The sequence below is a fragment of the Mus musculus genome, chromosome 11, assembly GCF_000001635.26.
Source record: "Mus musculus strain C57BL/6J chromosome 11, GRCm38.p6 C57BL/6J".
NCBI classification, from domain to species: Eukaryota; Metazoa; Chordata; class Mammalia; order Rodentia; family Muridae; genus Mus; species Mus musculus.
The window spans coordinates 84,297,237-84,311,926 of record NC_000077.6 but is presented as its reverse complement, the minus strand read 5'-3'; the positions used below and the strand labels follow the sequence as shown (position 1 = coordinate 84,311,926).

General features: G+C 39.1%; 1 protein-coding gene across 11 annotated transcripts in view; it reads right to left on the bottom strand.

The window, feature by feature from the left end:
• The window catches only part of Acaca (acetyl-Coenzyme A carboxylase alpha), a 272,017-nt gene that overhangs the window by 89,725 nt on the left and 167,602 nt on the right, over window positions 1–14,690 (bottom strand). For all 11 annotated transcript variants that reach the window (XM_011248667.2, XM_006531953.2, XM_030245463.1 and 8 more), the window contains 4 exons: window positions 11,803–11,859; window positions 11,462–11,506; window positions 4,769–4,810; window positions 445–660 (listed from right to left, as the gene is read on the bottom strand). In XM_011248667.2, coding sequence (XP_011246969.1) covers window positions 445–660; window positions 4,769–4,810; window positions 11,462–11,506; window positions 11,803–11,859 — 360 coding nt within the window. The remainder of the gene's footprint in view (window positions 1–444; window positions 661–4,768; window positions 4,811–11,461; window positions 11,507–11,802; window positions 11,860–14,690) is intronic.

Sequence of the window (14,690 nt, the reverse complement as noted above, 5' to 3'; positions counted from 1 at the left end):
CACTGTAGCTGTCTTCAGACCCTCCAGAAGAGGGAGTCAGATCTCATTACGGATGGTTGTGAGCCACCATGTGGTTGCTGGGATTTGAACTTCGGACCTTCGGAAGAGCAGTCGGGTGCTCTTACCCACTGAGCCATCTCACCAGCCCCCAGACAAGTTTATAATAGGGTTACTATAACTTTCTTCTTACTTGTTACCATTACCCAAGTCTTTGTGCATTTTTTTCTGCTGAGCATACTTTTTATTTCTTCAAGTGAGTGCTTTCATCCTTCTAATATCAAGAAAAATCAAATTAAAGAAACATGAGCTTTTTATTATTTGGAATGTTGGAAAATGACAAAGGCAAAAGCTTTGATGCAAACAGTAAAACCCTGATTTTTGAGCCGTGGCTGACTCTCTGTCCTTTCCCTCAAGGATAACTTCCCATTAGAGTAATATACCCACCTTTGTGACCAGATCAGAGTGCCTGATGATCGCACGAACAAAGAACCTGTAGTCAGTCACTTCTGTGCCTACTTCCACCTTAGCAGCCCCAAGGTACAGGTGCATCTTGTGATTAGCACATGGGATGGCAGTAAGGTCAAAATTTCTCATCCGGTTCAACTCTAACTGGAAAGCCAGAGCAGGCTCCAGGTGTCGATAAATGCGGTCCTCCTCAAACTGAGCATAAGAATCAGAGGGGAAAACAGCTTACACGAGACAACAATTGCCAAAGTTCTTTAAGATTGTGTTGGTAAAATAGTTTCTTAAGACTGGACATGGTGACTCACACTTGTAATACCAGCAACCAAGAGCCTGAGGTAGGAGGATTAAACCCTGTTTCAAACAAACAGAGAGAGAGAGAGAGAGAGAGAGAGAGAGAGAGAGAGAGAGAGAGAGAGAGAGAGGGAGGACATGCCCGAACACCTTTGTTTCTCAAGTGGAACAAGGTGGATCTCTTTTGAGTTTTAGGCAGGCCTGGTCTACATAGTAAGATTCTGTCCCCCAAAAAAGAACTAAATGAAAACAACAGAAAAATCCAATCCCCTTAGAACTCCTAAAGCATTTAATAGTGTTATAATTTTTTACAAACAACCAACTATACAGGTTGCTTCACACTAATTAATATCTACTTTGCATGACAGTGCTGTGAGTTCACCTAAGTAGAATGAAATACTTAAGAGCAAGACTCGTATCTTACCATTTATGACAAAGCACCAAGAACATAATAATAAATAACTACCATATAATTTTTAGATGGTATTTGGCTTTGGGCATTCCATCCTAATAGTTAAATCATTGTTTATGTAAAAAAAAGTGTTATTAGTCCATTTCTACATGTTTGCTGAATATAAATTGTTTTGCTAGAAAGTCCATCAATGGTTTTTGTCTTTGAGTTTGTTTATATAATGGATTACATTGATGGATTTTCGTATATTAAACCATCCCTGCATCCCTGGAATAAAACCTACTTGGTCAGGATGGATGATTGCTTTAATGTGTTCTTGGATTCGGTTAGCGAGAATTTTATTGAGGATTTTTGCATCGATATTCATAAGAGAAATTGGTCTGAAGTTCTCTATCTTTGTTGGATCTTTCTGTGGTTTAGGTATCAGAGTAATAGTGGCTTCATAAAATGAGTTGGATCATCTCGTTAGATGCAGAAAAAGCATTTGACAAGATCCAACACCCATTCATGATAAAAGTTTTGGAAAGATCAGGAATTCAAGGCCCATACCTAAACATGATAAAAGCAATCTACAGCAAACCAGTAGCCAACATCAAAGTAAATGGAGAGAAGCTGGAAGCAATCCCACTAAAATCAGGGACTAGACAAGGCTGCCCACTTTCTCCCTACCTTTTCAACATAGTACTTGAAGTATTAGCCAGAGCAATTCGACAACAAAAGGAGATCAAGGGGATACAAATTGGAAAAGAGGAAGTCAAAATATCATTTTTTGCAGATGATATGATAGTATATATAAGTGACCCTAAAAATTCTACCAGAGAACTCCTAAACCTGATAAACAGCTTCGGTGAAGTAGCTGGATATAAAATAAACTCAAACAAGTCAATGGCCTTTCTCTATACAAAGAATAAACAGACTGAGAAAGAAATTAGGGAAACAACACCCTTCTCAATAGTCACAAATAATATAAAATATCTTGGCGTGACTCTAACTAAGGAAGTGAAAGATCTGTATGATAAAAACTTCAAATCTCTGAAGAAAGAAATTAAAGATCTCAGAAGATGGAAAGATCTCCCATGCTCATGGATTGGCAGGATCAACATTGTAAAAATGGCTATCTTGCCAAAAGCAATCTACAGATTCAATGCAATCCCCATCAAAATTTCAACTCAATTCTTCAACGAATTAGAAGGAGCAATTTGCAAATTCATCTGGAATAACAAAAAACCTAGGATAGCAAAAAGTCTTCTCAAGGATAAAAGAACCTCTGGTGGAATCACCATGCCTGACCTAAAGCTTTACTACAGAGCAATTGTGATAAAAACTGCATGGTACTGGTATAGAGACAGACAAGTAGACCAATGGAATAGAATTGAAGACCCAGAAATGAACCCACACACCTATGGTCACTTGATCTTCGACAAGGGAGCTAAAACCATCCAGTGGAAGAAAGACAGCATTTTCAACAATTGGTGCTGGCACAACTGGTTGTTATCGTGTAGAAGAATGCGAATCGATCCATACTTATCTCCTTGTACTAAGGTCAAATCTAAGTGGATCAAACATAAAACCAGAGACACTGAAACTTATAGAGGAGAAAGTGGGGAAAAGCCTTGAAGATATGGGCACAGGGGAAAAATTCCTGAACAGAACAGCAATGGCTTGTGCTGTAAGATCGAGAATCGACAAATGGGACTTAATGAAACTCCAAAGTTTCTGCAAGGCAAAAGACACCGTCAATAAGACAAAAAGACCACCAACAGATTGGGAAAGGATCTTTACCTATCCTAAATCAGATAGGGGACTAATATCCAACATATATAAAGAACTCAAGAAGGTGGACTTCAGAAAATCAAATAACCCCATTAAAAAATGGGGCTCAGAACTGAACAAAGAATTCTCACCTGAGGAATACCGAATGGCAGAGAAGCACTTGAAAAAATGTTCAACATCCTTAATCATCAGGGAAATGCAAATCAAAACAACCCTGAGATTCCACCTCACACCAGTCAGAATGGCTAAGATCAAAAATTCAGGTGACAGCAGATGCTGGCGAGGATGTGGAGAAAGAGGAACACTCCTCCATTGTTGGTGGGAGTGCAGGCTTGTACAACCACTCTGGAAATCAGTCTGGCGGTTCCTCAGAAAACTGGACATAGTACTACCGGAGGATCCAGCAATACCTCTCCTGGGCATATATCCAGAAGATGCCCCAACAGGTAAGAAAGACACATGCTCCACTATGTTCATAGCAGCCTTATTTATAATAGCCAGAAGCTGGAAAGAACCTAGATGCCCCTCAACAGAGGAATGGATACAGAAAATGTGGTACATCTACACAATGGAGTACTACTCAGCTATTAAAAAGAATGAATTTATGAAATTCCTAGCCAAATGGATGGACCTGGAGGGCATCATCCTGAGTGAGGTAACACATTCACAAAGAAACTCACACAATATGTATTCACTGATAAGTGGATATTAGCCCCAAACCTAGGATACCCAAGATATAAGATATAATTTGCTAAACACATGAAACTCAAGGAGAATGAAGACTGAAGTGTGGACACTATGCCCCTCCTTAGATTTGGGAACAAAACACCCATGGAAGGAGTTACAGAGACGGAGTTTGGAGCTGAGATGAAAGGATGGACCATGTAGAGACTGCCATAGCCAGGGATCCACCCCATAATCAGCATCCAAACGCTGACACCATTGCATACACTAGCAAGATTTTATTGAAAGGACGCAGATGTAGCTGTCTCTTGTGAGACTATGCCGGGGCCCAGCAAACACAGAAGTGGATGCTCACAGTCAGCTAATGGATGGATCATAGGGCTCCCAATGGAGGAGCTAGAGAAAGTAGCCAAGGAGCTAAAGGGATCTGCAACCCTATAGGTGGAACAACATTATGAGCTAACCAGTACCCCGGAGCTCTTGACTCTAGCTGCATATATATCAAAAGATGGCCTAGTCGGCCATCACTGGAAAGAGAGGCCCATTGGACTTGCAAACTTTATATGCCCCAGTACAGGGGAATACCAGGGCCAAAAAGGGGGAGTGGGTGGGCAGGGGAGTGGGGGTGGGTGGATATGGGGGACTTTTGGTATAGCATTGGAAATGTAAATGAGTTAAATACCTAATAAAAAATGGAAAAAAAAAAAAAAAAAAGAAAGTCCATCAATTAAGTCAATGGAAGAGACACCTAAAATATAAGCTGGTAGGAAGGAGAAATCAACATGATTTGGAAATTTAAAAACCAAATGGACACAAAGAAGAGCTGAATATAAATCAACTGTCTGTAGATGACAAAAATAATCCGACTAAATAAAGCAGTCTTTAATAGCACATCAAAAGTGTTCTGAAGGAAAGGGCTGTTTTACAAGTTATTGCCTCCTCTGGGTCAACGCATTGATCGCTTTCTCAAGCAAGCCCTTTCTGAAGGAAGCGTGCCTTAGAGAAAGGGGAGTGTCAGCAAGGAACTGCACAGCACAGAAAGAGGAGGAGGGAAGGATGTAGGGTTGGGGGAGGACTGCGAAGAGGGAGGAGGAGGAAGGAGAAAGGGAGAGAAAAGGAAGCAATGGAGTGAAACAGCCTTACCTTATCCCTTGCTCGGAATGTGAAAAATTTGGGGAATTCTCTCTGTGTTAAAGAAAAAGGCAAAGTGTGTTAGACCTTCATGGAATGGCTCTTTGGGGACACAACATACAGTATGGCCTCAGTCAAGTGTCTAGAAGGCACTTTCCCAGATAGCATGTCTCTTGTCTGAGCTTACTCCAGGGAAGAAGGTCCCTCTGGGCAATGCGCGCTTTGACCCCACTTAGAATCACCTCACGATCAACCTACCTTTAGTACTAACCAATCATCTCCCAAGAAAAAGTTTTCACTTTATTTCTCAAGTGGGGAAAAAAAAAAAAAGAGTTCCTGCATGTTACTTTTGGCCCAATCTGGCAAATAAAATCAATATACCCTTACACTACAACCACTGCAATGGGACTTACTAGTCTTATTTCCCAAGATTCTCCTTAAGAAAACTCTTCAAATGTAAACTAGCCAAGTAAAATTTGAACACCCCCCCCCATGCCCATTCATTCTGAAGCCAATCATTCTAGGGATTTAAATAATAACATTCCAAGACAAAGGAAGTAGTCAGTGCTACTTTGGTCACTGCTGCTCCATCTAGGAAAAGAGAGGTTGGGGCCAGTGAACTTGAAATCATTAGGTCTTCCTGCACAGCATTACACAAGAAAGCAACCAATTTACTAGAACCCTATTAATTAACAAAGATGAATTCAATTAGCGGAGTTGATTAGTTTCTGAAGTCTAACTTATTAACACCGACTACTCCCGTTTCTCGGCTGGGAAGCTCTCCTGGCAGTGCGGCAGTGAGTCATTACTAGTTCCTTCTAGGAGCTCCATTAGGCACCTTCCTCATTATGAGTGCAATGTAATCAAGGCAGAGACCAGGATTAGCTGGATGCATTCAGGAACCATGAAGGAAGTGTAGACTGAGATCTACTAGTTGGAGGGCGCTCTTTTGTGCCCTTTAAGGGCCTGATAACAGCCCCTGCTTTAAAGAAGAGCAAGGCTTAGCTCAAGGGGAAAATCAACCCAAGTTTCTCAGGACAGTCCATGCCTTTTGACTTTTTTTTTTTTTTTAAGATTTATTTATTGGTTATATGTAAGTACAATGTAGCTGTCTTCAGACACTCCAGAAGAGGGAGTCAGATCTCGTTACGGATGGTTGTGAGCCACCATGTGGTTGCTGGGATTTGAACTCCGGACCTTCGGAAGAGCAGTCGGGTGCTCTTACCCACTGAGCCATCTCACCAGCCCCCGCCTTTTGACTTTCAAGTGCAGGCTGTTATCTTTATTCTTGTTATGATCAAAATTCCTTATTTAGATGTTTTCTTTGGTGAGACAAAAAAATAAAAAGAGGGAAAATTAAGAATAGGAAGCAAGGCAAACTCATACAGTAACCCTGTGAGCTTTAAACTCACAGAAAGCTTCTGCAGTTTTTTCTACATATATTCTGCTTTACCCTCACACTTATACACTTAATAAATCATTTCATAGTTTCCTAGTTGATGGTTTTTGTTTTTGTTTTGAGACAGGGTGTCACTGTCATCCTGGCCTGGAACACACTACGAGGCTCCACCTCCCTGTGTTGGCAATGCAGACTGACTCTCCATGACTGCCTAGATTTTCCTAGTATTTTAACTGTAAAATTGAACTTAACAGATTCTAGTTCATTTACCAACACTAGAAGAATCAAAAGATCTTTAAAAGTCCTCCAAAAGTGAAAGTAGGTTTTACATATGACTGACATTTTACTAATAGGATTTTGTTCTAAACAATTCTCCGGCACACCTCCTTCTGGCTGCCCTAACGACATGCAGCAACAGGAGTATAATGTCAAAATAAAGTAGGAAGTGCTTTAGCTGAGCTGCCAGCAGACTCCATACTCTGAGCTTTACAGAGTCTAGTTTTGGTTGAATTCTAGAGAAATCTAGCTTCCAGATTAAAAAGTAAAATAAAACAAAAAGACAAACAAATCCTTCCATGGGGTTTTCTTGAAAGCAAGTCTGTAATGTCATCAGATGATGTTTAAAAAGCACACACTTTTTTTCTATGTGCCTGAACTGAGGCACTTGTATGATATGTCATTTCTGTGTACACCTGTCCCATTTTTACTGAAAAACAAAACAGTAGCAACCCAAAATTTCTAAGAGGCTTTCTTTTCCACCAAATCAATTAATCAAATCTGTAGGCATGAAAATCAGACAGTTTGAATGGAGATATCTTTACTGCGTAGGAAAAGGTCTACTCTTTTGGCAGAGGGTGAGCTATATGTACGGCAATAAGACAGAGTTAAAGTACCAGTTTAAAAACGTGCTTTTACTGGGTGTGGTGGTGTGTGCCTTTCATCTCAAGACTAAGGAAGCAGAGGCAGGTAGATCTCTGTGAGCTGTAGGACAGCCAAGGCTACACAGTGAGATCCTGTCTCAAAACAACAAAACAAACCACAAAACAAAAAGAAGCAACCCCTCCTCAACAAACAGCAAATGCCACTCAATCGCAGACAGCTGAGAAGGCATCTGAGATGATGTACCGCCCTCCCCAACTTTTGAGAAGACTCTGATACACTGAAATTCAGAACATTTCCACAAGAAATAAATGTTTGCAATAGGTAAGCAGGAGAATCAACTCGTTCTGTAAGCTTTCACTAAAAGGCAACTTTTTGGGACTTACAAGACAAAATACTACAAAATATCAGGATAAAAATAAAGTGAAAACTCCACTCTGATGGCTTTAGTGACTTCCTGCATCTCACTCATCTTCATGCTGCCATGTTTCCCACTCACAGCATTCCTGCTTATTCCATCAGGAATGTAATTGCTTTCCAGGCATGCTCTAGTGTTATGGGCAAATATCATAATTGAATGTACACAAAGAAAACCCTCTCAGTGTTCTGATAGCAAAAAAACAAAAGAGTGTAACATTTCTCAGAAAGAAATTATACCCCTGCTGTGTTCTAATCAGCCAACCATCATCAAGACAATCAAAATAATTTGCCTAAATTAGCCAATCAAGACACCCTGCAAATCAGAGAATGTGAAACCCTGAAAGAGAAAGCATCATAGCTGATTATGATACTAATAATCGTGTTAAAAACCTAATGAGATGAAGAAATTGGGAGCTTGCTGGTGCAATTCTCTTCTACCTCAACATGCTGAGAACTAATTATATAGACTGTAATTAAAACAAACCCCTAACCAAACCTGGTTAGTTAGTCCACCAGTAAACAGAACTACCTTAAAAACAGAAAAGAGGCAAACACAAACTACTATGAGTCATGATAACCGTTTATGATAGGAAATGCCTCCCTCAAAGCCATAATAATCCAAAGTACTTTGCCTTACATGGGAGTCACTCACATGTAAACAATCATGAAAGTCCAACTAGCTCTTGAGAGATTTGTGGCAATTTTTAAAAAAAATCCCACAAATCCTTAGAAGGCAAAAAAAATTTTTTGTAAACAAAATACAAACTATGTAATTTTGAATCCTGTCAAAGCATTTGGACTTTATGGGATTTTTTTTTCTTTAAAAGAAAAAAAGATATTCTAAAAATTCATATTTTAATACCCTTGAAAGTATCAAGTTTTAAAAAGCACTAATATATACCAACTGCCTTCTTCTTATATAGCTTCTGGAATTTAAAATCTAAAATACTAATGTAACTAACCAGGACTTAATAGAAAAAGTAAAGAAGCCAAAGCTGTAGGGCAGTGCAGGATGGTATATGCCTATAGGTCAGCTTGTGGGAGGCTGAGGTGGCAGAGTGATAAGACCCTGCCAGCCCCTCCCCAAAAAAATAAGAAAAAGAAAGAAAACAATAATAAAGACCTCTAGCAAACGAAAATCAAATCATGAAATCTCATCTTTTTTTTTTAACTGCAACATATATATTTAAAAGGGCAGACTTGTTTTTCATACAACTTCCTATTTAAACAATTTTAAGCAGTTCTTTGCTTCTCATTAAGGAGAGTTGACTTAATTAGTTGGCTAAGAAAACAGATTCCACACCCAGTGCTTTTACTGCTGGTATAATAGCTGTGTCACAGTAAGAGGCTGTGTAGAGAATCAAATAGTCACGGAAGCAGTAGACATACCAGCGGCCAGTTTTCTACTCAACAATCATGACCTCATAATGAGGTGCTGAACTGCTTATGGACTCACTAGTATTGAAATAAACTGTACAGTATGCCTGTACTCTATGAATTCCTCTTTTATCATTGGTTGGTTGGTTGGTTTGTCAAGACAAGATTTCTCTGTGTAGCCTTGGCTGTCCCAGAACTTGGCACTGTAGACCAGACTGGCCTTGAACTCAGAGGTTCACCTGCCTCTCCCTCTCTAGTGCTAGAATTAAAGGTGTATACCACAACTGCCCAGCTTTGAGTCCCTCTTTCTTGTCTGGCCCCCATTTGTCTCATGGTTCTAGGGTAGTTAGAAAGATCCATGACTTCGCAAGAGAAGTTTGTTTCACTCCTCACCAACCATTGATGTTGTTAACAAAACTTGGTAACCTTTCTCCTCTCCTTGCCGCACCACGGACACTCTCTCTGTTCTATTCAGTAATACAGGGATTTCACAGTGTAGAGCAGAGGAGGCTGCATACATCACTGTGGATTACCAAGAAGCCAGGGAGATCAAGGGATTCACCTCTAACACTCCTGGAAAGCTTCCTCTTTTTCACACTACACTAACTATAGGCCAAGCACATATCAGACAATATGACAGAGGCTAAGTATTCTTCATGAATGGCAAGCTACCACCAACAGAAGAACTCCGAGAAGTATCAGGACTGTATTCCTGTGCTTGTACAGTTCCTGTCAAGGTTCCCTGGCAGTTCAGGAATAAGTTGCCCGTGTCCCCTGCAAACCCAATAATCATTTCTAAGGAGCCAAACATGAAAATGTCTCATTCCTTACAGCAAATTCAGTCCACAACAAAACATTAAATATTCACTTGGTTCTAAAGCAGCCTTTCTACAATCAAGAAAATGAAGGCATTTATAATCTAACTGATTTGCCACTTGATGCTACTATGAATAAAAACTGGACAATAAGAGCTATAAGACCAGCCTGCTAGTCTCATTAACTAAGAGATTTGAGCTATACACATCCCTATATGCAACCTAAATTCAGAAATATGAGGACAGCAGAAGAAAAACAATTAAAGCAGTTAGAGAAAACAGATTCAGAAATAAGGTTATTTTTACTGTTTTTTTACTGTTACTGTTGCTTGTTGTTGTATTTAGTATGCATTTCATATCTATAGTAAAATAAAAAAATGTTAATGAAAACAATAAGTTTTGGTTCTTGAAAAATTTAGGGGACAGTTTTATTTAACCCTGGAATATTATAGGAAACAGTCACTGGACTATACATGTGATGTACTCTAAGAAAAAAAAAAGCAAAATAACTTTACAAACTCATGTCAGTCTCTTTAATAATATGCTAGAATTCCAATGTCTGTGGTAAAGAGAGTGAGCTTGTTAGCGGTTCAGAAGCCTAGCCCAATTCTGACACACACCCAGGGCCTGGCTCCCGACATGTGTACCTTAGCTCCGACAGCATCTCCCAGCCACAGTGTTTATTCATGGGCACTCAGAGTCTATCCCCAAGTATCAATTTTACTCTCTAAGCTCCTGATTTCTTTTCCTAAAGCCCTAGGGTTCTCTCTAAGCTGCTCATACTTCTCCACTGACTCCTGCTTCCTATCTGAAGTTATTGATTGATGTATACCTGCACTCTGCTGGATTTCCTGACATCAATAACACAAGCGAGTTGTATAGTCCACAACATTTCCTAAAGCATTTCAGAAAAATCTTAGCTGTTTAGCTTGCAGGGTAGGCTCTCTAGCTTCTCTATAGACTAGACAAGTATGAGGGGAAACAAAATACCAAATGCCTTGAGTTTAGGAAGCCCTTTCTAGAACACAAAATGTTACCTGCTCATTCTTATAAATGAGCAGTACTTGAATAGTAAGCTTAATTATTTTAACTGTTACAATAAACAAATAGCAACAACAAAAACAGTAAAAATTTTCTCAGAAGAACCAAGACTTCCTAACACCCTTGCAATCTTGCTGAGTTGCACAGAAGGAATCTGTGATGAAACATTCGTCTACAATCAGCATTCTGAGTGACACCATGAATGCAGGCTCAGTTTCTGGTTATGACGTCAGTGTAAACTAAAGTCTGGATGCCTACTATTAGCTGAGCTTCCCTTCCAAGAAAAGCCTTAATCTCACAAATATAAAAATTTAATTCGGTTAAATGGGAGAGCAAAAAGAATGCTTAGCATTTGTTTACGTCTGCTCTTAGAATTAACATGGCTCTACAAATGCATCTTAAACAATAAATCACTGGCCTTCCAAACTGAGGTTTCCTGATAGCAGGCCCTGTAACCATGCTCAGTAGGAACCAAGTGCACCAGTCCTGCTTTCCTACTCACTGGGGACTGTGCAGGGGAAAGGACTGCTGAGTTCCTACTGCTTAATCAACAAGGCAATGGACATGCTCGTCTCAGAGCTGCACTGAGACTTCTAAAGCAGAGTGTTTCAAAAAGAAGACACTTACCTTAGAGCGTTAGATAAAATTAAAAACTCATGCCCGTACGTTAGAGGGTTGACCCTCATCTAGCCCTTCCAAGTAACTCTGCCATATTCTGTTTAAGTAATTAGTTAAAAGCAGATAAAACCTTTTATAGTTGGTACTTTGACTTACATGAAATCTCTGATCCACCTCACAGTTGACTTGTTTTCTGAAATCCTTTCAAATAAAAAAATGGGGAGAAGAGAGAAAAGAATAAATGACAAGTTAATAAAAATTAGTAAGTTAGGCAATTAGTAAAAATACTAAAAATAAACTGAGTAACAGATGTTAAGTTCCTAGAATTTCAAATATTATCAAAAGCTTTTTTAAAAATTAAAAAAATTATTAAATAGAGAAATAGTTATTTCTTTGTTTAGAGTCTATAAATAACATATTATTGAAACTCCATTTCTTATCTTTAAGATTGCGATGGGAACATAAATACTAGGCAGATATAATTCATGTGTCAATACCTTTTGTGCAACTAGGAACGTAAGTCGCCGGATGCCATGCTCAACCAAAGTAGCTTTCTATGAAAAAACATACAAGACATGAGAGGAGATGACAAATAAGATTTTACCTTATTTAGTCTTCACAAGATTCTGACCAGAATAAGCACCCTTTCTGGAATACAGACCTCATCTCAAAACCTTCAAAATTAGAAATAAATTTGAACGTTGCTCTGAGATTAAGTGTTAAAAAAAAAAATAGATGTTATATTGATCAGGAGAGAAGAGAAAGAGAACTCTGCAGAGAACCAAAGGCCATATGAAGTCTTAGAACTAATTCACCTCCAGGTAAAACATACTGTGATGCTTAGTTTTAATTGTCAATGTGACAAGCTGGAATCATGGGGTAAACGTCTCTAGAGGGATTGTCTAGATAATCTTGGTCTGTGGGCACATTAGTATGGGGCAATTTTTTAAAAATGGTTTATTTTGTTTTTATTTTCTGGTATGGTATTTCACCTGAGTGTGTGTGTATCTGTGCATCACAGGTATGCAGTGCTCAAGGAGGCCAGAAAAGGACATCAGCACTCCTAGGACTGAAGATCCAGATCTCCAGTTGTGAGCTACCCTGTGACAGCTGGAAATCAAACCCAAATTCACTGGAAGAGTACAGTGTGCTTAACTTCAGAGGCATCTCTATGGCCCCTGTGTGGGGTAGTCTTGATTACATTAACTGATGTGGGAAGACATGCCTGGTGTGAGATAGGGCAACAAAAATTACATGGAGGAAGAGGAGGAAGATGAGGAGGAGAGAAGGGAGAGGAAGAGGAGGAGAAGAATTTAAAGTTGGGTGGGAAGTGAGGTGAGGGATTGAGATGAGCGTGAATGGGGATGGATGTGATTGGCTAAAATTCTCAAAGAATTGATAAAAATATTATTTGGTGGACTGGAAAAATGGCTCACCAGTTAAGAGCATGACTTGTTTTTCTAGGATTGGAGTTCAATTCCCAGTACCCTTATTGGGCAGCTCCAGAAGACTGAAAACTCTAGCCTCTGTGAGTACCTGCAACTACATGCATATCTCCACAGACAGACACATATACATGCAATTTCAAGTGTATTTTTTAAAAATAGTAAATATATAAAAAGCTGCCAGGCTCGGTGGTACCTGTCACCCCAGCACTCACTCAGGAGGCTGTGGGAGGATAGGTGACTACAGGGACAACCCAGACTAAAGCAAGTTGCCATCTTTCAAAGGTGGGCATTCAAAATAATGTTTAACGAGATTTTAAACTTGGGGATCATTCATACATCCACTTGGTATAGGCAAATAAGATGTTAGAAATTAACACTGGCTTCAAGATAGCCATAACTTGAACTCCCAAACCTAAGCTTTTTGCTGTACTGTTCATTTACTTCAAAAAGCAAAGGAACAGTAAGTTTCCTATGTTTTTAAAGGTCATTACAAAGGAGCTACATGGTAATAAGCAGGAAAGCAATCTCATCAATTGACTAACTTGGGAGAATTCATGAATAACACAAAGAAAAAGATAAGTGGACTTTTACAGTCCTCAGCAAGACTATAGTTTGATTACATTACTATATAACTTGAACAGTTTATAATCAAGGTTTTTTTTAATCATTAAAATTACATTTATTGGAACTAGAGAGATGATTCAATGGTTAAAAGCACTGGCCTTTCTTCCAGAAGACCTAACTTCAATTCCCAGCACTCAAGCAGCAGCTCATACCCAGCTATAACTCCAGTCCTACGATACCCAACACTCTCTTCTGGCTTCCATGGGTCATAGATATGGCACATAAACATACATGTAAGCAAAACACTCATACATAAACTAAAATTAAGAATTACATTTACAGCCAGGCAGTGGTGGCACACGCCTTTAATCTCAGCACTCGGGAGGCACAGACAGGCGGATTTCTGAGTTCGAGGCCAACCTGGTCTACAGAGTGAGTTCCGGGACAGCCAGGGCTACATAGAGAAACCCTGTCTCGAAAAACCAACCAACCAACCAACCAACCATCCAACCAAATAAATATTACATTTTCTATTTGTGTGTGTGAGTCTATATTAGTGTGGGTCTTGAAGATTGACGGGAGATCATCGGGTTTTAGTGGTAGGCGTCTTTACCCACTTAGATATCTTGCTGGCCTCCAATTCCTAACATTCAATAATATATAGGATATTTTTAAAATTTAAAGTGTTTTTCTCTTATAAAAAAGCAAGTTTCTAGGCCATGTCCTCTTATTTCTAGATTCCTATTATGATATTACTGAATATTAGCATTGCTATTATTTATAGCATAAGCAAAAACTAATAGGAAAAATATATTTTCTATAAACGAACTTCCATGATAAATTCCTAGGTCAAATATAAGTAAATTTTAGTGTTAACATTTAAAGATTATCCACACTGTCATCATACTCTTCAGTGTAAGTAAACAAATACTGACATTACAAAAAGCAGAGTGCTAAGAGAAAGGAGATATAGAGTTGTTCTCTCGGTGTGCTGAGCAACAGACTCTTCAGACACCAGCGGAGAATTCCACTACAGTCCCACTACAGCCGAGTCCTTCAAAGACAAGCATCAATAGCTATGTTCTGGCAAGGGAAGAAAATAACTTTAATAATGCCATGATTTAAAATCAAAATTGTTATTGCTTTTAAAATTCCACAAGTGGCTGACAATAACAGCAGAGCAACAGGATTCTGATTACATTGTAATAATGCGGGTCTCACAGCAAGTCCACAGCTATTACCCAGCGATTAGGCGTCATCACCTGGAGAAACTCCATTTACACTGACTGCTTCAATCTCCTCCACAAGTCATTTACAAATATATGATCCTAATTTCTATGAGAAAAAAAGGACATGCTGGGACTAGAAGATTA